The sequence below is a fragment of the Phialemonium atrogriseum genome, assembly GCF_030411735.1.
Source record: "Phialemonium atrogriseum strain 8032-3 unplaced genomic scaffold QBC33scaffold_14, whole genome shotgun sequence".
In the NCBI taxonomy this organism is placed as follows: Eukaryota; Fungi; Ascomycota; class Sordariomycetes; order Cephalothecales; family Cephalothecaceae; genus Phialemonium; species Phialemonium atrogriseum.
In genome coordinates this window covers 435,071-456,882 of record NW_026848151.1, presented here as the reverse complement: position 1 = coordinate 456,882, position 21,812 = coordinate 435,071, and the positions used below count along the sequence as shown (strand labels likewise).

General features: G+C 56.2%; 9 protein-coding genes across 9 annotated transcripts; 4 read left to right on the top strand and 5 right to left on the bottom strand.

Moving 5' to 3' along the window:
* Window positions 1–590: 590 nt before the first annotated feature.
* Window positions 591–2,498, top strand: QBC33DRAFT_540283 (uncharacterized protein). Its single transcript, XM_060428050.1, has 2 exons — window positions 591–1,337; window positions 1,431–2,498. The coding sequence occupies exons 1-2, from the start codon at window positions 755–757 to the stop codon at window positions 2,168–2,170; spliced, it is 1,323 nt and encodes a 440-aa protein (XP_060283017.1). The 5' UTR covers window positions 591–754; the 3' UTR covers window positions 2,171–2,498.
* Window positions 2,499–2,697: 199 nt separating this feature from the next.
* QBC33DRAFT_515558 (uncharacterized protein) lies at window positions 2,698–4,704 on the bottom strand (the record flags this gene model as incomplete). Its single annotated transcript, XM_060426097.1, has 1 exon — window positions 2,698–4,704. One exon carries the CDS (start codon window positions 4,702–4,704, stop codon window positions 2,698–2,700), a length of 2,007 nt encoding a protein of 668 aa, XP_060283016.1.
* Window positions 4,705–7,800: 3,096 nt separating this feature from the next.
* On the top strand, window positions 7,801–8,888 carry QBC33DRAFT_89138 (profilin). The gene is made up of 5 exons (XM_060433160.1): window positions 7,801–7,979; window positions 8,042–8,057; window positions 8,117–8,201; window positions 8,260–8,406; window positions 8,476–8,888. The coding sequence occupies exons 1-5, from the start codon at window positions 7,967–7,969 to the stop codon at window positions 8,608–8,610; spliced, it is 396 nt and encodes a 131-aa protein (XP_060283015.1). The 5' UTR covers window positions 7,801–7,966; the 3' UTR covers window positions 8,611–8,888.
* On the bottom strand, window positions 8,800–10,019 carry QBC33DRAFT_540269 (protein transport). The gene is made up of 4 exons (XM_060428049.1): window positions 9,820–10,019; window positions 9,704–9,730; window positions 9,565–9,629; window positions 8,800–9,490 (listed from the first exon to the last, which is right to left on the bottom strand). Exons 1-4 carry the CDS (start codon window positions 9,848–9,850, stop codon window positions 9,194–9,196), a joined length of 420 nt encoding a protein of 139 aa, XP_060283014.1. The 5' UTR covers window positions 9,851–10,019; the 3' UTR covers window positions 8,800–9,193.
* An 833-nt stretch (window positions 10,020–10,852) lies between these two features.
* QBC33DRAFT_452488 (uncharacterized protein) lies at window positions 10,853–11,470 on the bottom strand (the record flags this gene model as incomplete). The annotated part of the gene is made up of 1 exon (XM_060424649.1): window positions 10,853–11,470. The coding sequence occupies one exon, from the start codon at window positions 11,468–11,470 to the stop codon at window positions 10,853–10,855; it is 618 nt and encodes a 205-aa protein (XP_060283013.1).
* Window positions 11,471–11,714: 244 nt separating this feature from the next.
* Window positions 11,715–12,168, top strand: QBC33DRAFT_559527 (DASH complex, subunit Dad4; the record flags this gene model as incomplete). Its single annotated transcript, XM_060429979.1, has 5 exons — window positions 11,715–11,717; window positions 11,774–11,830; window positions 11,895–11,939; window positions 12,006–12,090; window positions 12,140–12,168. 5 exons carry the CDS (start codon window positions 11,715–11,717, stop codon window positions 12,166–12,168), a joined length of 219 nt encoding a protein of 72 aa, XP_060283012.1.
* A 651-nt stretch (window positions 12,169–12,819) lies between these two features.
* QBC33DRAFT_452162 (actin-like protein arp5) lies at window positions 12,820–15,505 on the top strand (the record flags this gene model as incomplete). The annotated part of the gene is made up of 4 exons (XM_060424637.1): window positions 12,820–13,000; window positions 13,059–13,379; window positions 13,442–15,198; window positions 15,476–15,505. The coding sequence occupies 4 exons, from the start codon at window positions 12,820–12,822 to the stop codon at window positions 15,503–15,505; spliced, it is 2,289 nt and encodes a 762-aa protein (XP_060283011.1).
* A 695-nt stretch (window positions 15,506–16,200) lies between these two features.
* QBC33DRAFT_89027 (uncharacterized protein) lies at window positions 16,201–17,661 on the bottom strand. The gene is made up of 3 exons (XM_060433159.1): window positions 17,582–17,661; window positions 17,034–17,506; window positions 16,201–16,751 (listed from the first exon to the last, which is right to left on the bottom strand). The coding sequence occupies exons 2-3, from the start codon at window positions 17,226–17,228 to the stop codon at window positions 16,299–16,301; spliced, it is 648 nt and encodes a 215-aa protein (XP_060283010.1). The 5' UTR covers window positions 17,229–17,506; window positions 17,582–17,661; the 3' UTR covers window positions 16,201–16,298.
* Window positions 17,662–20,369: 2,708 nt separating this feature from the next.
* Window positions 20,370–21,478, bottom strand: QBC33DRAFT_540244 (uncharacterized protein). Its single transcript, XM_060428048.1, has one exon. The coding sequence runs from the start codon at window positions 21,415–21,417 to the stop codon at window positions 20,629–20,631; it is 789 nt and encodes a 262-aa protein (XP_060283009.1). The 5' UTR covers window positions 21,418–21,478; the 3' UTR covers window positions 20,370–20,628.
* Between the last annotated feature and the right edge of the window lie 334 nt (window positions 21,479–21,812).

Here is a 21,812-nt window from a genome sequence, read left to right as displayed (position 1 = left end):
TCACCACACGGAAGAATGGACAGCCACACCAATCTCAGTGGCTCATCTCAGCTGGATATCACGATCAACAACAGCCTGATATGCCTTGTCAAGAGGATGGTACAGTGCTTGGGAACCAGGGCAGTGACGCCGGCAATCACAAGCCGGGTTGGCACTTGAAATGAACGTATACGACCTCAGTTGTTGCACTCTGGTAACTGGTGGATCGAGGAGAAGGTGGCCGATAGGTTGTGTCTTCAGATATGGAAGCCCATGGAGACAGATGCGGAATGGTTATATGATAGGGATGCAAAAATTCTAGCTTGGTTTTTGGTACAAAAAAGAGGCAGAGCATGTGCAATCCAGTTCTTGTGATTGGTGTATTGGTGCTACCTTTGCCTGTCTTCTCGAGATCAGGATCCAAAAGAAAGAAGCCCAAATCGTAATTATTTACGCAAGAGACGTACAAGCATACTTCTTGGGTGTACATAGCTTTCCATTTGTCGATATGGGCTTCCCAAAGTTTGGCATGGGAGTTTGATTCTGTGGTATCCGATACCTTATTTTATGTACACGCCGAATCCGCACAAAGCCCGACGTTGCACGAGCGGGTGCATGCTCTAGCGGCGGATGAGGCCAAGCTAGGATTTTCCGCCGCTGAAAAGAACGGAACCAAGCTGCTATAACTGATAGTCAATCGCTGCCTTTCCTACCACGTGCAGTCGTTCTCGTCCAACCTAGCTCCGATGAATACATTATAGCATTGACCGCCTTGATGCTTACGAGGAGGCTGCTCGCGCCGCAGTCTGCCCTTTCGCCATGGGGAACAGCTGCCCGATTCACGATTCCCCATCGCCGTGACCAGACCCGTCGAGCCAAAAGCTCTCGAACTCCCCCGGATGCTTCCAACGAAGCCTCCTTGTACGACAAGCTGTTTCCGGGCACGCCGCCGGCGACAAGAACACGGCCTAGGCAGAGGCATGGAAACCCCCCGGCTCAGAAGCCCTTGCGCTCTGCGCTGATCAGGGACATGAAGGCATGGGGATGGGGGGAAAAGTCCCAACCCAAGACGGAGAGTCAGGGCACGCAGTCCCCAAGGTGGGGCGAGCGGTATATCCGTGGAAGAGAGTCGCAGAACGGAGAGATGGGCGATATACCTCTGGGCCGCGCGTTCAAGACCCCTACGAACCAACCCCCCGAGACCTCCAATGGAACGGATACGGACGAGGGTCAAAGCTATAACGGGCCGGCGGTTCTAGTACTTAATTCGGCAAGTAAGTCTCTGCTTGAGAGCGACTTCTACCGACTCGGCCGACAAGGGCAGCATCTGGATGGCTGGGCCAGTGGCATAGTGAAAGGTAAGCCCCCTATGTATCCCGTATTTCGGACGGATCGAACCTCTCCCCTCCTCCCCTCTTCCCTTCTTTGCTAACAAGCATCGGCATCACCAGTCGTCCAAGCGCGGTCCCCGACCACCCAAGAGCCTCTCGGGCAGTACTTCATCCACTTCGACAGCCGAGCCGCCGCCATGGCCTACATGGACGAGGTGATGCGCCTGCTGTCGCTCTCGCGCCAGGCGGCGGGCTCCAACTGGGACCTCTCCCCGCGCGACCCAACGGGGCCCCTGCCCCTCGCGCCCAAGCTGGGCGCCACCCGCGGCGGGGAGGGCGACACCGATGCCAGCGTCCAGGCCTTCACGCTGATCCCGCCGAGCGCGGCCCTGAATCTGAAGCTGAGGCTCCCGGAAGAGGTGGAGAGCCGCCGGCACGGGCAAGCCGGGAGGCGCAATGGCGAGCCTGGAATTGGCGGTGGGATTTGGTCCGGCGACGGCGGGCGCCACGCCGAAGGCAAGGGGGAGCATCATAAGGTCCTGGTCTGGCTTGACGGGAGCCAGGTGACGGCGGACACGCTACTTGGCGCTATTGAGGATGACGGCAAGGACCGCAATCTCGCATGGCGATTGCAAGATGGTCCGCGATCGATCGCGCCAATCCCGGGGGCGGGATTCCGGAATGCTCTCGAGAAGGGGCCGCCCGAGAAGGATGACCCGACGCAACAGCGTGCGAGATTCATCGTGTCCTTCGCCGAGGCGGTCGAGGCCCGGCGTTTCGCTAGGAGCTGGCACAAACGTGAATTAAGTCTCCCTGATAGGGATAGGACGATGGTGGTTAACGCCACTGCTCTGTGGTAAAATCGCCGAACGACGGAGCCGTTTCGGGCATCGTCACAAGATGAGAGAGAATGGCATTTACCAACCATGAGATATCATTTAGACAGCTAGGTATTTGAGACTAGATTATACGCGTCCTAATATTTCCCGCCCTCAGCGCCCGACATTCGTCTAACAATCCCGATCCTTCCCAGCTGGTATTCCCAAAAGGTGCCACAACAACTACAGAAGGTATCATACGCGACAACCATCAAGGCTCGTCTCTCTCAATTTGACAAATGAAACGCCGTATCCGAAAGTATAAAAGGGAACAATAATAAAGGGAAAAAAAGTAGAAGATAAAACAAGGGAAGTGAGGTTCCAGCCCACCGAACCACCTCTTGAATACAAGCCGATCCTATGAAAGGTCAGGTAGAGCCCGACGCCTCCTCCAATTATCTCAAGAGGGTTCGGCGGTTGGGTTTTAAGAATCCAAAAACTCCGGACTGTTCTACCAGAATCAGAAGAAGAAGAAAAATAAAAGGGACGGAATCCCACTGGAAGGCCGCTCACGCCGCCTCGAGCACGACCCTCTCGCTCTTCCGATGCTGCGCCAGGTGGCTCCCCGCCATCCCGCCCGCGCCCGGCGCGACTAGCTTCGGCGTCGCGAACCTCGTCTCGGCGACGCGCTCGTGCTGCTCCAGCGTCACCTTCCGGATGGGGTTCGCGCGCGGGATGTAGGACCTTGCGGTACCGCGGGAATTCGCGCGGCCTCGCGGTGGGGTAGTAGTAGGAATGGCGGGGGCGGTGGGGGCAGCAACGGGCGCAGCGGGGCCACCGATGGCCGTCGGCTTCATGGGCTGCAGGAGGGTGCGCTGCTGGCGGCTGATGCTGATCTGGCGGGCGATGCTGATCTCGACGGCCGTCTTGAGGGCCGCGTCGGGCTCGTCCAAGTCGACCGAGGGTTGCGTGATGTGCGTGCGGACCGACGAGGCCGACGACGACGGCGACCGCCGCGACGTGGCCACGCTGCTGCTGGCGCTGCTCGACAACGGCGGCGGCGACACCATCTGCCACTGCGGCTCCGCGATGGTGTGCCTCAGTGGCAACATGTCGGCCAGGGCCTCGGTGTTGGGCGCGTCGCGGGTGTTGCCGGCGGCGGGGGCGGCCATGCTTTCGGGCGAGTCCAGAACCAGGCCCGAGGAGTCGGGCCCCAAGCGGAAGCCCCTTTCTGGGGCTGGCGCTTGCATATTTTCGTGTTCGCGGCTCGGCGTCCCGGTCCGGTTCCGATGATCCATCGTCCGTGGAGAGACGATCGTTACCGTCTTCCTATCCCTCCGCGAGTAGTGGTGTTCACGATCAAAGTTGGGCTGCGAGGGCGAGGGTAGAAGGGCGGGAGACGTGTTTGACCGCATGAGTCTTCGAGGACTGAGCGGTGAGGCGCCATGTGGCGCCCCTTGGTGTGGAAATAGGCTGAGTCCTGGTGATTTCGCCGGTTGTGGTGAGGTTGCTCTTCTTTGTCTCAATCTCTGCCGCTCCTCCTCCTCTTGTGCTATCCTATCGTTGATGGTCTTCAACTTTTCCAATGTTGCCTGCCGTCTGGCAAGAAGAGACGAGGTCCCTTGCGGATTGAGAAGGCTGTCAAACATGACACTGTATCTCTCCATCTTGATGCTCGGGATTTCGACGTCGAGGAATGGGCCCGAACTTGAAGCACCCAGGCTCGAATACCCCTGGCTTGAAGACTCCAGGTTGGGAGACTCCAGGCTAGGAGACCCCAAACCCGAAGCAGTAATTGAAGGTGTCGTGCCGATAGACCCAGGATAATAGCCCCCAAGGTTCTCGAAGGGTGTCAATTGCGATGGCTTTGGCTTCAGGCTGCTACTTGAGGTTGTCGGCTCCTCAGGCGGGCTGTCTGGAGCAGATACGGTATTAGACCTAATGATAATAGGCATGTGTTTCACTGGCCTCCGGTCCCCGACAGTATTACTCCTCGCTGGGATGCTCTCCCCGACAGGCGGCTGCTGCATGGTAAACGTCATCACAGGAGCCGGGCTGTTGCCGGCCTTTGCCGAGTCCGCGGTTTTCTTGCTTCCAAACAGGTTTCCGAATAGCTTTCGTTTCTGAGTCTTCTGTCTCTGAACGGCTGGTACGCTCGCAGGTGGCATTAGTTCTGGTGAGGGAGGAGCTTGAGGCTGTCGGCCCGCCGGAACTTGGAATGACCGTTGAGGCTGCCAGCCGGAATAGGAATCCGGGAGGTGGGATGGGCTTCCCAAAGCCATTCCGATCTGGATCTCCCCAGAAGCCAGCGACTCCGGGGTGTGCATCCGTGTTGGTATCGCCGAAGACGTTGCCATCGGGGAGGAAGGTATTCCTGGGCTCGACTCTGGTGTGGGAAGGCCACCCCTGACTCCAAAGTGATGCCACTTCAGACCTCTCCTTGGTGCTGTCTTGCTGGCCAAGAACATGTCATCCTTGGACAGTCTCTTGTCGAAATTTGGTTTCTCGGAGAGTCCAAGAAGGATGGACGCCTTCTCACTCGGCCCCGAAGATGTGCTTGGTCGTGCTGGTGGCATAGTAAAAAGAACAGACGGGGTGCTTTTTGGCGGAGGCGGGGGAGGGAGCGGCCGGTCGAGATAGGGATTCCTCCCGTCATCGAATCGCACGGGGGACAGGCGAGCATTTTGAACTCCTTGCCCACCTGCATCGCGCAGACCGGGACCTGACACAATGCCTTGCTCAGCACTGGAGGGGGGGGATGGACCGTGCGCAGAGTCGCCTCCTGCATGCCCAGCAACAACCCTCATAGATCTGGAACGCTTAATCACTCTGAACATGGTATCTGCTCCTGCTGTGTCCCCCGAACCATGTGCAGGGTTCTATCCTGCCCGACGCTCCAGCTACTAGCTCTGAGGCGGGACCCAAATGAGGTAATCCCGCGAATATCGGGTTGGGGGATGAGATAGATCGAAAGGAGTGGTTGAGGTTTCTTCTCGCGCAAAATAGCAGAAATTAATGACTGAAATGAAGGACAGCTGGGGACGAAGCCGCAGACCAAACAGAATGAAGGACTCTTCAACAAAACAAGAGCCGGGCTTGTCTCGACTTACATAGCTTCCCATCTTGCTCAGCATCTCGAGGCGGGTATTCTTCCAGAAAGACGGCTATTCAGAGAGTTCTGATCAGCAGCAGGGATCGCGACCCCAGAGCAGAGCCTGAGAGATCCCCCCAAGGCCAGCACAAACTGTTGGCTGTTGCGAACCACAGGCGGTAGTGGCAACAAAGCCATCCTTCCCCGATCCAGATGACGAGGGGCAAGGGAGCGCCCCACTCTGGGTGATCCTGGTGCGGAGAGCTTGCGCTTTCGTGTCTCAGAGTTGGGGGAAGACAACAACGACAGGGGCAGGCGGTCGGCGTGATCTACGGAGCGAAGGTCGGAGTCGACCGTCACCGGACTTGCCTCGTCGCGGCAGGCCGTCTAGTTAACACAAGGCAGAACAGGCTCAATTCTTTGATACCTGGCCATCTCCATGAAACCGAGCCCGGCGTAAATTTCCAGTCTTTCTTAGTGGCACGCGGCAGGGCTGTCCAGGAATCAATGATTTTTGGGAGAACAGGAAACCCTGGCTCCGGACACATCTGCTAAGTTGTCCAGAAGTTTTGGAGTTTCCAGGGATAAGGCCTGCCTGCCCAGTCTCTGATACAACCAACCTGCACGCCCGGCGGAGCAGTCACTCGTTGGCGGCCGCCGCCTGCAGGGGTTGGCTGGCACCGTTTCGATAGGTAGGTAGCAGTGTCATCTCCATCTCCATTGGATTGGCCATGGACTTGAGGTCGATTCAAATTGATAACTAACAGAACGAGGAGTTGGCCAGCTGCACAGGACCAGAGATTAAAATAAGGGTGCGCCGTAATCAGCCGACAAAGCCATCATCACGTGGACTTAGATGTATACTAGCAAGCTGGGCTGTTACATCCGCAAAAATCTGGATAAATCATCAGCACTCCTTGCTGATGTCGGTTGGATAACTGCAGGTGGTGCAGCTGCAGACGGCTCAGCTGCAAGCCATACTTTGGTACCTGGAATCAAGGAGACTCTGCAGGCCTGCAGCGCTGCAGGCGAGTTGGGGTTGTATTATGGGAGATGAGTCCCATCTACCGAATACAATCAAACGGACGATGGCCGTCTGGGCATCAGTCGATTCGCAGGTGCTGATGGAATGTACACACATGCAATTTTCAGCACCTTCAAACGGCCGTCGCTCCCCCATCTTGGCATACTACATTTGTAACTTCTCCATTGTCATCGTTTCCTGTAGCCAACGTTGCTGCAGATTACCAGCTCTCAGCCACCGACAAAAAAACGTCGCGATATACCCTCCCAGGTTGAAACAACCGGACGCCAGGCGCGCTCTCACCATCACGTGCCATTTGATGTAAGAGGTTAGCCGCAAATCAGGATGTGATCTGCCCTTACGAGTCTATGGAAATCTCCTTGCGACCTTCTCTACTGTGTAGTCCCGTCATGTTCTTCGATTCTTCCCAATCCTCTTTGAACAGCTCATCGAGGTCGTCAGACTGGCTGGGCTCATCTTCGTTCAACAGCTCGTTCGGGAGTGTTCGGTAGCCCAAGCTTTAAGCCTTGCGAATATGGTTCGTCTGGACGTATTCTCCCTTCAGGGGTAAATAAGGACCACGAGATAAAGTGTCTCAAGATTGCAAATCTCTGCGTAACACAAACCACACTCGCCACATTGCGAGGTTATGATACCACGTCGGTTTGCCAAAAGAGATCGTGAAGGTCCTGAAGGCCGTGAAATCAGTGTATCGCTTACGGGATGAGTGCAAGCGGCTTCTGGACCTATTAACCGCCTGAAGATCGACGGTATGATAACTTCTCGGTGCCTCAAGGCCGCCTTCCAAGTCTTCTATGGATCACCCAGATTTCCTCCTCGTTCGGACAGGCAGATCCTCGTTCCTGCCATCCAATACCGATGTGTTTATCCCCATGGTTAGAGGCGACGGCAACGGCAGAAGGGCTCTTTCCCATATTCTAGTGCTATGAACCTCGTCCTCCTAGCATGAAGTTCGTCGAAAGAAGCACAACCCAGACCATGTCCCCAGATCATTGATCGTGCCGCTTGGCCTCCCGGCCATCCCGAAGCCTACACCTCAACAATGCAGTGGAATATTCGGTCTGCCTTCCAGATCTCCTGACCATGATGGCTCCAGGCATGAAGTTGGTCCCAGGGAGAACATGGATGTCAGTCGTTCGTCCGAATCTATCTTATTCTATCTGCAGATCCGAATGAAAAGCTGGACTCACAGTCTCCATCCATTTAGGAAGAAGTGTGGTTCCCCTTCACAGGACTTCGCAGGAAAGGTGGTCACTGGTATCACAAGATGTCGGTGGGTAAATGCTGAAGCCGAAGACAACCTGGAACATCAGCAAGTAAATGTTCGGTGGAATTGCGCAATGATACTAGAAAACCTCCGAGTTTCCTAACTACCTAGGTACCTACTAGGGTGACCACGTCATCTTTGCGGGTCTCCCCGTTCGGTGCCGCAAAAAGCGAGGTACCTTCGCCTACCTCTATCCATTGGAATCTTGAAGAGAGGGAAAACTGGGGCCTCCTCAGGCTATCGTAGCGGGGTTCAAGAAACACCAGACAACTTCCAAACCCCGCCAAAAATAGCTGCCTCAATCCCGACGACGTCTTGTTGTGTCTATCCAGAGCCGCCTCTTTCGAACGCCCATCCAGATTAACTGATTTGCGCATCCATCCATCCATCCATCCATATATCTTCCTGAATTCCGAGAGAACTCTTCCTGTCAACATGTCCTGGCAAGGTATGCCGTGCCCCGCTCTTGCTCTGCTTTGCTTGGAGGGCCAAGCTAACTGCCCTTTCCAGCCTATGTTGACTCGAGGTTCGCCGCCGCATCACCATCCCACCGCCCAACATGAATAGCACTGACAGTTGAACCAGCCTTGTGGCCTCTGGTCATATTGACAAGGGTGCTATCATCAGTGCTGCTGGGGATAGCGTATGGGCGAGCTCTCCAGATTTCCAGGTCAATAACCCCGCTAGCCGGTTGCTGCTAGGTTCATCAGCTAATGGTATTCCCACAGATCAAACCCGAGGAGCAGAAGGCACTTGTTGATATACTGAACAACTCGGGCGGTGCTGTGGAAAAGGCCCATTCCGACGGTGTTTATGTGACCGGCATTCGCTTCGTTGTGACCAAGATTGAGGACAGAAGTCTCTATGGCCGACAGGTATGAGCTCGACTAGCTGGTCTCCCCGCTTATAACCGAGAACAGCGTTTAACCAGCTCTATTCAACAGGGGAGGACAGGCATTGTCGTTGTCAAGACAAAACAGGCAGTCCTAGTTGGATACTACGATGAGGGCAAGGTGGCCGGCAACGCAGCACAGACCGTCGAAGCCCTCGCGGACTACCTAATCAATGCTGGCTACTAACAAGAACTCGTCACCACTATCCGCTGGGTGGGATAAGAGCATGCTGTGATGCTGAGGACTACATGAGCATGGATGACCAGGCTGCCTCGCAGGTGGAAGAGGCGAGCCACACAATTTTCCTCTAGAAGAACACAGGAGTGGATGGATTTTCTGATGTTTGGCTGCCAAGTCCGTTTCTTTTATTCCCCCCCCGTTGCTACTATGGCGAGGACCATTCTCCCGATGAGGGCTTCTCCATAACCACACTCCGGACAGCCGTTTGTTGTGACCACCTTTTAGAATGCGTTGAATTGCCCTACTAGAAGCCGCACAGAGTGCGTCTATCCGACCTCTTCTTCTGAGCTTTGATTATATTACAAGGTTCTATTCCATTCTTTGGCTGTATCCTACACATGAAGCCCGCGCCTCGCAAATTACAAGGGTATAGTTTCCCCCATCAACGCCGTTCCCGTTACAGCGACCGTCCGTCTATCAAGGTCAAAAGACTGTAGTCTCCCCCTAGACCGATCGTCGAATTGCACCAGCGCCCAGGCTCCGGCCGTCCCACTTTACTTCCATGGTCCCTCGAGAGTGTCCAGAAGCATCATACAGGCAGTTCAGCATTTCGCCGTCCCAATCCTGTCCGCTCAACGATCATTCCGATGTAGGGTCCCACGATGGGAAGGTTGGTAGCGAAGCTGGCGATCGTCCCGAGGAAGTCGCCAAACAGGACCATGATTCCGTAGAGCTCGACACAGAAGCCTATCAGCGGCCACCTCAAGAGGATCAAGGCAAGTCCGGCGAAGAACGCCAGGGTCCCCTTGATCTTCTGTTTCCGGGCGAAGAAGAGGAGCGTCTTCTGCGGCCCGATGATGATCGTCAGTCCGATAAGGAAGAGGATCTGGAGAGGTCTCGGCGTCAGTAACTTCTAGAAGAAAAGACACCGAAGACGGGGTTGGGAGATTTTGCAGTTACATTTCCCATCGCAAGCATGGCCCGGTCAAAGAATAGCACGACGCCGCCGATCAGGAACAGGCCCCCTGTGTGCGGTCGCAAGGACCGGAAATCAGCTCGAGGCTCGCGTGCGCCAAGCTGGCCGGAAGCGCATACCTACCACCAGAGCAGAAGGCCACCCCAATCTCTATTAGACTCGATCATTAGTTTAAAAACCCGGGGCATGTGCCAATTGGGAGAGACGGAGGGGGGTTCTGGGAGCTTGTTCCCACGCACTTTGGGAATCTGATAACCACATGGTCGGCATTTTGGCAGAGTACCAGGTCGGAGTGGATTGTAAACAGTATAAAACAAGCTGAGTTGAAGGGATCGAGGGATATAAGCGTCTCAAAGGCTTGTTCTCGTTGGAAATGTGTCGTCTTCGAAAAGATACAAAAAAAGGGAACGCGAACAAGGGGGCCAGCTGTGGCGACACCTGGCAGGGCGCTGCTTGAAGGGAGCCAGAAGTTTTACTGCAATTGGTCCAAGCATGTGATGATTAAAGTCTGGCAGCTGACATGTCACCTGATATGAAACTGCTAGTTAGCAACGGGAAATTTTCTTGCTGGGTTTCTGTTCGATTAACATTTGCAATTTGTGTTGAAAAAAGGTTCCGGGCACATAACTGGACGTGAATAATGGTGTAGGTGCCGCACTTCTTGAGCCGTCATTACAGAATATCAAGGCCAAGAAGATCGCGACAGCAATGGTAGGTATTCCCCATTTCATGCCCTTCGACCCCTCCGTCCCCATGCCACGACGGCCGTAGCTCTATGCTACGGTAACTGAGTTCTGTTTCCCCATACGTCCTCGGTGGTCTGTCGCATCTAGGCAGAGAGCAATCCAAATCTCGATCATGATTAAGCCGGAGTGTCGACTGATATCCCATTGCCGAGAGGCTTTGGGTGCATAGTCGGGACTTGACTTTTTGGTCGAACATTTTACTGCCAGCGACACATGTCTGCCTGTCTGCCTGTCTGCCTGTCTGCCTGTCTGCCTGTCTGCCTGTCTGCCTGTCTGCCTGTCTGCCTGTCTGCCTGTCTGCCTGTCTCCCTGTCTCCCCCAATCGTCGAACCTTGCTGTTTTGCAGCCTCTTTCGTGAGGACTCCAATTATCCTCCGTAAAGAAATCCCAATGTATCGTCGTAGAATTGGTTGTAGAATCCTAAGCACTGCCCAAACAATGCCAATGAAAAGCCGGTCCCGAACGCCGTGACAAAGCCCCATGCCATGAAAACGCCAAGTTCCCAAAGCCGACTCGAACGCGTCTCTCACTTGAGCACGGTATGCGCCCCCCTGGCCTCTAGGAACTGCTCCCCGACGCCCTGCGTCAGGCCCCGTATCATGGCAAACACCTCCCGATCGTGATACCGCATCCTCGTCTTGGGGTCCACGTACGGCGCCGGCAGGCCCGTGACGTCGCAGTAGCGCCTCGAGTGCGCGAGGCTCGGCGCGCTCTCGATGTTGGTGTACGTCGCGCTCGGCGCCGTCGACATCCCCATGCCGGCGTTGGCGTTGGCATTGGCAGTGATTGCAGCGGCCCGCCCCGCACCCAGGCTCTTCTCCAGCACCAGCTTCGACAGGCTGCGCGACGCCTGCGCCAGGTTCGGCTGCAGGCTGCCCGAGGGCGCGGCCGGCGTGGAAGTTCCCGAGGTGGAGAGCCCGTCGTCGTTAGTGGGCGTGGCGGCGCCGCTGTCGTCCTGCGGTGTGGCGAGCACGGAGGCTTCCTTGCGGGAGGCGTCACCGAGGATCGTCTTGATGTTCTTGTTGCGGCGCTGGTTGGGTCTCCAGTGTGGGTTGCGGAAGGTCTTGTGGATGGAATGGATGTCCAGCTGCTCTATGAGAGCCTGGTGGGCTGCTTGTGTAGCTACGGCTTCGGGATTCGACATTGTGTTGGAGCCTGGTTGTTGAGTTGATTCTTTTTCCGGGAATCTGGCACGTAGCAAGGTGTTCAATTGCGGGTAAGCAAAGATGGGAGCTATCCAGGAGCTTCTGGGATTCTGCCCCATCTGACCGCTTTGGTAGTGGCACGCGAGCCCCTCTACCAAAGACGCGCGCGAGTTGTAGATAAATAAGCCAGTACCATCACCCAGCCAGTATAGAGTGGCAGCTTTGCCACCCAAGTAAAGCAACATGGTATGACTGTGTCGCCCATCTAGTACTTTAAGATGTATTGCTGATTATCTGAGAAGGAAAGCCCTCATGAACATCAGCAGAATCTCCTGCTGTCTCGCATCATCACAAATGTGGTCAGTACACTTCATTTGCAGGTTGAGCTTCTGAGTAAAATACTCAATACTCATAGTGCCCTAGGAGAAACTTAACGAGTCTATTGTCGTCATGAATAAGACCCTTCAGGTACGAAATGCCTTAAAAGTGGTCTCAAACACCTGCCGGCACTGGCTTACATGGGGGTGGCAATAGGATATAAACATCCAGAACATGAATATTGAGTTGGTTGCTCAGATGTTCAAGAACTATCAATCTAACGTGCTCTTCCATCTCGAGGGTATGTTTACTGTCTCGGTTCGATTACTGCTTGGCTGACACAGCTCCAGCCACCGATAACCTGAAGGACCCCTCATGAGCCGACTTCAAGATGGCGGCGGGTTGACATCGAAGCTCGGGAGTAAACAAAGTGCGCCGAACCTACTTCCAACACTGAGTTTCGGGTTTCCATTATTTCACGGTTTTCGTTGGAGTTGGGGTGGAATGAAAGTGGTTTCCGATAAAGTCACCATTTAAAGGACTCGGGACTATCACTTCGGGCCGGTAATAGGAACCTGTGCCATGGGGCTTAGGGTGGATGCTGGATGGGCAGGCTATTGCAGTTTGCTGGCAGCCTTGCATGCGAAGCTGCTTAAAGGCCTCCTGTGGAAAATGCAAGGCAAATCGACAAGATTTGAATCATACTCGTCTTCTCAAGTATTACATTTATTTGAGACTGAGAGAAGTGACGCGCTTTGGCTTTATGTAGGTAGCTAGGGACTGAAATGCCCCGCCATACGTACCTATATTGCCATATTATCAGGTGCTTTGAGGCCTCACCGCTCACAGCCTTGTTTAACTTCAGCCTTGACGCATTACTTGCTTCTAATATTCACTGGACCACCAATTCACCCTAACAACCTGTCTTGAGCCTTCCCACTCCGTTTCGTGTAAAACCTGATCCACCATGCTTCCCCGCTAAATCCTTGAACCACAATCCTGCCGACTTTCAACAACAGACTTAAGTGCGATGCTAGCATCTCCAGCGGGCGACGCGCCGAGCCAGAGGGAGGCCTGGAAGAGCCTCCCTCCTCCCATCTTGTACCCAGTGCAGGAAGCCAAGTTCGAGAAATACATTCCACCCCAGGCAGACGGTCATGAGAAAGCATTAGCACAGCCCGAAGGCACTGCAGCGATCGTAATTGATAATGGTACGGAGACGCACCTCCACACTCTCGGTGCCCCCACGCTGACATTATCGACCTCTAGGCTCCTCTACTGTCCGGGCAGGATGGTCCTTCGAATCGAATCCACGGCTTGCAATACCTCCGATAATGGCCAAGTACCGCGACCGAAAGCTTGGAAAGACCTACTCCTTTGCCGGCCAGGATTGTTACGCCGATACCACCGCGCGAGGGCACATCCGGAATGCATTTGAAGCCGGGACCGGTATAGTGAGCAACTGGGACGTCATGGAGCATGTTCTGGACTATACATTTATTAAGCTGGGCCTGAACGGCGTCGAAGGCGCGGTAGACACGCCCATCCTCATGACAGAGGCTGTCGCGAACCTCCCTTACTCGAGAAAATGTTGGTCCCCCACCTTCTAGAACAACTCTGAACTCGAGGCTAAAATGCTGACCCCTTGGAAGCAATGACCGAAATCATATTCGAATGTTACGGCGCACCGGGCCTGGCATACGGCATCGACTCCCTGTTTTCTTACAACTACAATAAAGGCAAGACGGGTCTGGTCGTCTCCTCATCCTACAGCGCGACGCACGTCATCCCGGTTTACAACTCTAAGGCGATGCTAGCTCAGGCAATCCGGCTGAACTGGGGCGGGTGGCATGCCGCCGAGTATCTCCTCAAGCTCATACGCCTGAAATACCACGCCGGCTTCCCAGGAAAGCTCAACTCATCGCAAGCCGAACATATGGTTCGGGAATTCTGCTACGTCTCGGAAGACTACGACCAAGAATCGGCGCGTTATCTCGACTGGACCGGCTTGGAGGACAGAGAGCGGATCATCCAGTACCCGTATACAGAGGAGGTCATCGTGCAGAAGACCGAAGAAGAGCTGGCCCGAGTTGCTGAGCGGAAGAAGGAGAGCGGCCGGCGACTCCAGGAACAAGCCGCGAAGATGCGGCTTGAGAGGCTCATGAAGAAAGAACGGGAGCTGGAGTATTACAGGGACGTGCAGCGCAAGCTCGTCGACCAGAACAAGAAGGAGACGAAGCGCCTTCTCGACGAGGCCGAAATGAAGGATGAAGCCGCCCTGGAACGGGCGATCAAAGAACTCGACAAGTCGATCAGGCGGGCGCGGACGAAGGATCTGGGCGGAGAGCAGGAGGAGGAGCAGGAGCTGCCCAACTTTGACCTGCTGGAGGTTCCCGACGACCAGCTTGACGAGGCCGGTGTAAAGCAGAAGCGGCAACAACGGCTCATGAAGTCGAACTACGACGCCCGGGCTCGCGCCAAGGCCGAGAAGGAAGCGGAGAAGGCCCGCATCGCCGAGGATGCTCGGCTCGACGAGGAGAGGCGGACAAATGACCTCGAGGGCTGGCTGGAAGACAAGAGGCAGGCGCACCTCGCCAAGCTCGCCCTTCTCAAGGAGAGGGACCGCCTCAAGGCGGACCTCGGCAACCGCAAGTCGCTCGCGAGCCAGATCCGGATGAAGAACATCGCGAACCTGGCGTCGGACGCCCCCGCGGGCACGTCGGGGAGCCGGAAGCGGCGGCGCGCCGGGGACGACGACGACTTTGGCGCCGACGACGCCGACTGGGGCGTGTACCGCAGCGTCGCCATGGGGGCCAACAAGGGCGACAGCGACGACGACGAGGAAGGCGAGGAGGACCTCGAGTCGGCCGTGCGGGCACTCGAGCAGGACCTGCTTCTCTACGACGAGAACTTCACCTACGAGAACACCCTCGAGGCCCAGAAGGACTGGTCAAAGTCCCTCCTGCACGCCTTCCGCTACGGGCCGCGCCCCTTCGACCCGGCCTCCGCCGCCGAGACGCACCGCCTCCACCTCAACGTGGAGCGCATCCGCGTCCCCGAGGTCATCTTCCAGCCGGGCGCCGTCGCGGGGCTCGACCAGGCGGGCCTCGTCGAGATCGCGGGCGACATCCTGACCCAGCGGCTGGCGGGGGTGGCGGACGGAGGCGACGAGTTCCTGCGCGACGTCTTCCTGACGGGCGGCAACACGCTCTTCCGGGGCTTCGACGAGCGCCTCCGCGCGGGCCTGACCGCCCTCCTGCCCGCCGGCTCGCCGCTCGCCGTCCGCCGCGCCGCCGACGCCCGCCTTGACGCCTGGAGGGGCGCCGCCGCATGGGCCGGCTCCGACGACTGGAGGAGGGCCCTCGTCACGAGGGAGGAGTACCTCGAGAAGGGGAGCGATTATATCAAGGTGAGCCGGGGGGGGGGGGGGGGGGGGGGGGGGGGGGGGGCGGGGGCGGGGGGCGGGGGGGGGGGGGGGGGGGGGGGGGGGGGGGGGCCCGCCGCGACTTGTTGTGTTGGCCCCTGGTAAGTGGGTTTGTTTAATTAGAGATGGGGTTGTTTTTTATAAGGGTGCCCCCCCCCCCCCCCCCCCCCCCCCCAAGTCCCACGACAGCTGTAAAAGGCTTAAAACAGAAGAGCAAATAAAAGGATGACGCTTGCTGACCAAATGTGTGTGTGTGCCACAGGAGCACGATCTCGGAAATGCCTTCTCATGAGCATGCAACGCCTGTGCTCCATCTTCAAAGACGGAGGGACGAACGATGTCTTGTCACCCAATTTGTACAACAGCAGAGGTACGGGCCGAGCGCCGGCGGGAAAATCGACGGTGCAATGGCGCGGAGCGAACAGTAACTGGAATCGGCAGGTTGGTTGTCTTTAACACAAACATGTGGGTACGCACACTAGGCACCTGGTCAAGAACCTCTGAAGGTATCATCATAATATACCAGAGGGCTTGGATGAACTGGCTTGCGCTATTCATCCCTGAAGACGTCGTGGCCCGCGTGCCTAATCTGATACAATCAGGACCATTCTCAGAGGTGGCAACGAACACATTTCCGCCCGTATGTGAGGAACCCATCCAATGCCATCTAACCTAGATTTCTCTCTCTAAACACTAGAAGAACCACCAACGCAATGAATAAAGTAGTCCGTAGTCGACAGCACATTTCGTCCAATTGGCTGGCTGTTTCCACGCATGACAACCCCAGTTGGTCCAACCGCTGCTGCCGGGCGCATGGCGGGCCATCCGTTTTGTCCGTCCTCGCCCGGCATCATCAGCGCCCTGATGGCGATGCCGCCTCGAGATAGCATAAGACCGCAAAACAGCAACTTCCCCCAGGAACGCCATAAAACCCAGTAAATGTTCCCCACCCTCAACAGAGGATTCGTGAAAGAAGGCAGCCAGGAACGCCACGATATAATGGTAGTACTAAAGCGGTACTCGATGTCTCAGGGGCTAGGATGGTCCAGGTCCAGACTTGCCACCATGCTTTACGGTGCGACGTCCTACATCATCGCCGATGGCAGAGGGTCGGGTTGCAGTTGTCGACTGATTTCCTCGTTAGATCTCGAGTCCCCTTCTCCCTGTTCCGGTTTCATCCTGTTCGAGTACTGCGGCCCTTCGGCCAGGTGATCACCCCGTTGTAGGCCTGCCACGGCTTGCGCGACCACTTCTAGCGGCGTGCCAGCACCAGTACTCGAGTTTGGCGCGTGTAGATCGGCGCTGCTCGACGTTACCGGGGGCTGTGCACCATGGGGGTGAGCCAGGTTGATGTTCGGTGGCGGCTGCGGACACTCTCCCTGAACGTCCAACAACCGAGACTGAAGATTGATGACGTATTCTCTCAGAGCATAATTCTCTGCCTGGAGCGACTTGTAGTTGCTCTCCATTGCCGCGAAGTCCCGGACTTCCTGCTCCAGCTTTTTGATGTATAGTTCCTTGCGCTGGCGGAATGCCCTCTGTAACCGATATTGTTAGTTACGTAAGGTATTAATTATAGAAATCACAGGATGAAGGATAGCGGCTGCGGCTGACTGTCCGGTGCTCCATCTGCCGTTGCCACCAACACAGGCAAGTGTCCGTGATACGAAATGATGACTAATGTCCCGGGGTGGACGCACCTGCCCGGCGCATTTGGAGCAGCCAGAACAGCTAGCTAGTGCCGTCGGGGATAGTAGGTATGCACCTCCGCGAACGAATTGATATTCACGCGCGGCGAAAAAGCAGAATATTCGACTTACCTGTGCAGCTCTATTTTGCGCGGCACGTTTCGACTGGGAGAGCTCGCGCTTCGCTTTCCTACCATCAGCCATCATGACATCTCCCATATCGGCCATGTCGGCGGGTCCCATGTTCGGGGCACCACCAGGCGCATGCGACGGCCCCGGGATGGAGCCGGCTTGATCGGGTTGTGGGGCTATCCCCGCTGGCATCATATTTGAAGTGGGCACGTTGCCGTTTCTCGTCGTCTGCTTGTGAACCGATCTTAGTTCCGGATGGATGTGCGCTTCGTGCTCGGCAACCGAAGTGTCCGTGTATCCATGTGGTAGTGGCGGCGACGCAGTTAGGCCTGGCGAGTCTGGATCTCCTTCAGCCCCGTTAGAAGTCGGTTCGTGCTGGCGCTGGATTGCGAAGTGTCGGGTTGAGAAGCTCGCGTCAGAGTAGGTTGTAGGGGTGGTTGGTGACGATGATTCAGGAAGACGCTCTCTCGGCTCTGGAGCGTTGGGAGTTGAAGGTCAGCTTAGAACTTCCGGGGAGGACTCAAAAGCTTAAAGAAAGGGCAATTGACAAAGCGTGACGAAGGACGAGCGAGGCCGTGGGGAAGAAGGCAGGGGCGGTTGAATCGATGCTGAATGATGAGGAGCAGTATTCGGTCGGTTCTTGGGCAAATGAGGGCAAAAACTCATGAGGAGGCGGGTGGTACAGTGCGGTATAGGTGTAAGTGGATTGGGCAAGTTTCTTGTGCCTTTCAACGGAGTAATCCGAAATGCGCCGAGTAGTGGTGATGCACTGGCCGCTCTTCGAGATCGACTTCGCAGCGCCCACTTGCGCTATGGCGGAGGGCAAATGGAAATAGTAACAGAAACAGAAATGGCAACAGGTGGGCGGGGGTTGGGAATGATTACAGAGCACGGTGAGTTGAGGTCGAGTCGCAACAACTTACGAGGCAGAGCTGTATGATGCAACTTGCAACGCTCTTGTCGGTCCAAGAGGATGAGAATTAGGTAATGATGCGGATCGGTGGGATGTGGATGCGGATGCAGGTCGGATTGGATTTGAAGGTGGAAAGGATGGAGGGATGTGGCAAGTGCGGGAGGAGAGGGGTCGGAGTAGCGAGAGAGGGGTTAGTTGCAGCGCGCTGGTGCGTGATGCAACTGTCTCAGCACGGGGAATTGCCAGGAGAACATCCAATGTTGGAGGCAGGGCAGTTTGTTAGACGGGCAGGGCGGGCGTGGGAGACGGTGTACATATGTACTCGGTACAGGCATTCCCATTGTATCAGTAGGTACCTCCCTACTTCGGTAGGTACTCCGCACAATATGCCCTTTGATGCCGTTGCGCCTTCACTGGAGGGGCATTGGGGGATCGCTAAGGAGCTTGAAGTGGGTACCTAGTCCCGAGAGGTGCGAGGGGGGAATAGCGGTAGCAGAAAAGAGGTAATGAAAGTGGCCGCAGCTGTGAGAGTGCAATTGCGTTGTGTAACTCACCCATCTTGAGATCGCTGAATGTCTGTATCCCGTCCTGACTCAGCATGAGACTGAGTTGCCCGGCACTTGGCACTCGTCACTCGTCAGGAGGACTGACAATGGTGGGCCACACTCGTGGTCAGATTACAGCTGACCAACGAGAGATCCCGAGGGGCGGGAAATGATTATTAAAAAACCGCGTGGCTGGGGATCGGCCCAACCAGACTCGAGTCTGATCTGCCCGATTCAGAGCTGTTAGTATGGGAACGCCTCCCAGGCTCTCAGCGTCGGTGAGAAGGGCTTTGCTCCTCGACTCACCTCCGGAATCAGAATTTTCCAGATTTTGAATCTCTTGCTTGGGAGGTCTCGTGACAATCAACCGAGATGCCACTGGCTTTTCCCCTTCCCCTCCCTCGCCGATGAGCTGCCTTCGATGCTATCGCCTTGAAGCTGGCTAGAGGCAATCCAATCCTCTAACCTCTTTGTCAGCTATTCAATGCTTTGTCAGCAGTGATATTCGGTATGGTGGGGGGCTACACCATTACTTTTTCTCTCTGCTTTCCCTCTCCAATCAGTGATGGCGTGCCGCTCACCTTTCCTTGTCGAGAAAGACGACGCGCGATGCTGGATGACCGAATTTGCCCAAATTTGAAGAGAAAATACGGTAATCTCGGTTGCGATGCCTCAGTTCCTCCCAGTCGCGTGCTTTGGTAATAATAGATAGCGCTGCGAATAGATTGCGAGGGCGATGAGACGAGCGCGACTTCTTGCGCTTCCTGGATACCTTGCTCGGCCTTGCGACTGACACTGATGGAAGATGACTAAACGGAGGGATGAAGACGATGGAGGGCGGTGGCAGGGTTAAAGATGCAGACTGATCGTGCCCCACTCAACCACCCAGGTCAGGGTCACGTGCGGCCCCGCAGCCAAAGAAAGATCCCGTCCCCACATAGGTAGGTACCTAGGCTCGCTGCCAACAAAAAAACGCGCACTGCGAAACTATTCCAATTTCACTGAGCGTCTAAAACCTCTTTAAAAAACAGTAAAAAGGAATTTAAGGATGTCAAATATTCTCTGATATTTGAATTATTGTACAGCACCTTTTATTTGGTTGTAAAGCGTATTGTGAGGAATTGGTTTCTGTTGAAAAAGTATGGGTTTTGGCTAGTGAAGTAGATTTGATAGGGGATATTGTGTTTCGCAGTCCGCGTTTTTTTGTTGGCAGCGAGCTAGGTACCTATGGAGAGCTGCCTCCAACTCCCTCTTGCTTCTAAAAACCACTAGGTATCTCATTAGGATGTTTACGAGACACCGCCAGGCATGAGCGTAGAATTAGAACTACCTTAATGCATGGCAGCAGCTACTTCGCGCCTTGTCTCGAACCTTTAATGTGATTCAATTCGCCGAAATCACGAGCTGAGCATCGTTTCATGGGATTGACACAGTCGCATATTCTCCTATCAACGGCTTGTTACGGCAGCGAATCTGTCTGTCGTGGGTAGCACAACATGTTGTCGGCTCAAGTCAGATCTGGCGTTTGCTGCTAGGGGCTGAGCAAAGCCGAGGACCCCGCTGGCAGCGAAGTGATTATGTCGTCGCGTACAACGCGCCTGGTAGCATAGTCAGGTCTGACTTGTCCAATGTCTGGCCAAGTTTCTATCATGCAGCGAAAGTCGAACGCCCAGCTGTCGGACCCTCTCCGGGGATCCTACTTCTTCTGGGCTGGGCATCTAGATCGATGAGGGAGGGAAATCCCGACAAAGACAAGTTGTTTGGTGGCATGCAAGTTAGCGTCCTCAGCCTCACTGAATAGACATTCAAGTATCCAATAAATCCGCGATTCTGCAGATATCCATGGGCTCTCTCTCCTAGACGTACTGGTGGGACAGAAGGGCCGGTATGGAGGGCTTACTACTTCAGGTTTAATCATCTTTGCTCGGCTGTAGGAGGCTTCCTATCTGATATAGCCAACTGGCTGCTCAGACTAGTTGCTGTGTCTGGGAATCAAGAGGGGGGAAGAATTGAGCATATTGAAGGATGCCTCTCTTGATTGCGTGGTTTTGCAGATATATACATCTGCTTCAAAGTGCGCACATTTATTCATCTGGCCAATTTCCCGGTTGGTATCTACAGGATCTTCCCACGCACCCTACGGAGACTTGTACAGCTTGCCTCCCTTCCAGACATGGGTGATGTTGCTCTGCCTCACCAGGACGTCAATGTCGTCCAGGGGGTTCTCCGAGACGGCGATGATGTCGGCGTCATAACCCGCCTTGAGCTGCCCCGACCTCGGAGCTTGCGCGCCCAACGTCTCGGGGGGCGTCGCGGTCGCCATCTCTATGGCCTGCAGGGCGCTCATCCCGGCGGCGACGGCCCAATGCAGCTCCATCGCGTTCTTCCCGTGGGCGAGGACATGCTTCCTGTCGCTGCTTAGCGTGTCCGTGCCCAGCGCTATCTTGACCCCCAGCTTCACGGCCAGCTTCAGGCTCGACCTTGACAGCTCCGTCATCCGGCGCAGCTTCTCGCGGGACTGGGGGGGCAGCTTGTCCGCGCTGGCGCCCAAGCCCTCGACAATATGCCTCGTCGGCACCAGGATGGCGCCCTTCTCCTTCATCAGCGCCGCGACCTCCTCGTCCAGGTACATGCCGTGCTCGATGCTCTTGACGCCGGCCTCGAGTGCCGCCATGATGCCCGTCTTCCCGATGGCGTGCGACGCAACGGCGCGGCCGCTCCTTCCCGCCTCGTCGACGATGGCCCTGAGCTCTGCCGGCGAGAACTGCGAGTCCTCGGGCTGGTCGTTGAGGCTGAGCACGCCGCCCGTGGAGCAGATCTTGATGACCCTCGCGCCGCGACGGACGACGCGCCTGACGGCGCTCGTGCAGCCGTCGACGCCGTCACACAGCATGGAGATGCCGTCGCCGGAGCGGCAGGCGTCCATGACGGTCTCGAGCGGCACGTCGTGCTGGTCGCCGTGGCCGCCCGTGATGCTCAGCACCGACAGGGCCGAGTAGACGTTGGGCCCCACGAGGACGCCCGACCGCACCGCCGGCCACACGTAGCCGGCGTAGCCGCCGAGCTCGCGCACAGACGTGAACCCGGCCTCGAGGGTCGCGCGCAGGTCGTCGACGGTGACGGCGCCGACGAGGGCCCCGGTCCCCGGCAGGTACATGCGCATGCTGTCCTCGAGGCCCGCGACGACGTGCGAGCCCATGAAGTGCGTGTGCGCGTCCCACATGCCCGGCATCACGACGGGCACGCGGGTGAAGCGGACCGACGAGTGCGCCGCCGGCAGCTCGGCGTACGGGCCGACCCAGTCGATCGACGCGCCCCGGA

Excerpts from the sequence above, each read along its gene's own strand:
- QBC33DRAFT_540283 (XM_060428050.1), top strand. The coding sequence starts at position 755 with ATGCTTACGAGGAGGCTGCTCGCGCCGCAGTCTGCCCTTTCGCCATGG. Across the intron at positions 1,338-1,430 it reads GGCCAGTGGCATAGTGAAAG|TCGTCCAAGCGCGGTCCCCG; the intron begins GTAAGCCCCCTA and ends CGGCATCACCAG.
- QBC33DRAFT_89138 (XM_060433160.1), top strand. Across the intron at positions 8,202-8,259 it reads CGAGCTCTCCAGATTTCCAG|ATCAAACCCGAGGAGCAGAA; the intron begins GTCAATAACCCC and ends GTATTCCCACAG. Across the intron at positions 8,407-8,475 it reads GAAGTCTCTATGGCCGACAG|GGGAGGACAGGCATTGTCGT; the intron begins GTATGAGCTCGA and ends TCTATTCAACAG.
- QBC33DRAFT_540269 (XM_060428049.1), bottom strand. The coding sequence starts at position 9,850 with ATGCCGACCATGTGGTTATCAGATTCCCAAA. Across the intron at positions 9,731-9,819 it reads GTGGTTATCAGATTCCCAAA|AGATTGGGGTGGCCTTCTGC; the intron begins GTGCGTGGGAAC and ends CGAGTCTAATAG. Across the intron at positions 9,491-9,564 it reads CCATGCTTGCGATGGGAAAT|ATCCTCTTCCTTATCGGACT; the intron begins GTAACTGCAAAA and ends AGACCTCTCCAG.
- QBC33DRAFT_89027 (XM_060433159.1), bottom strand. The coding sequence starts at position 17,228 with ATGATGCCAGCGGGGATAGCCCCACAACCCGATCAAGCCGGCTCCATC. Across the intron at positions 16,752-17,033 it reads CGCAAAATAGAGCTGCACAG|AGGGCATTCCGCCAGCGCAA; the intron begins GTAAGTCGAATA and ends TATCGGTTACAG.
- QBC33DRAFT_540244 (XM_060428048.1), bottom strand. The coding sequence starts at position 21,417 with ATGGACGCCTGCCGCTCCGGCGACGGCATCTCCATGCTGTGTGACGGC.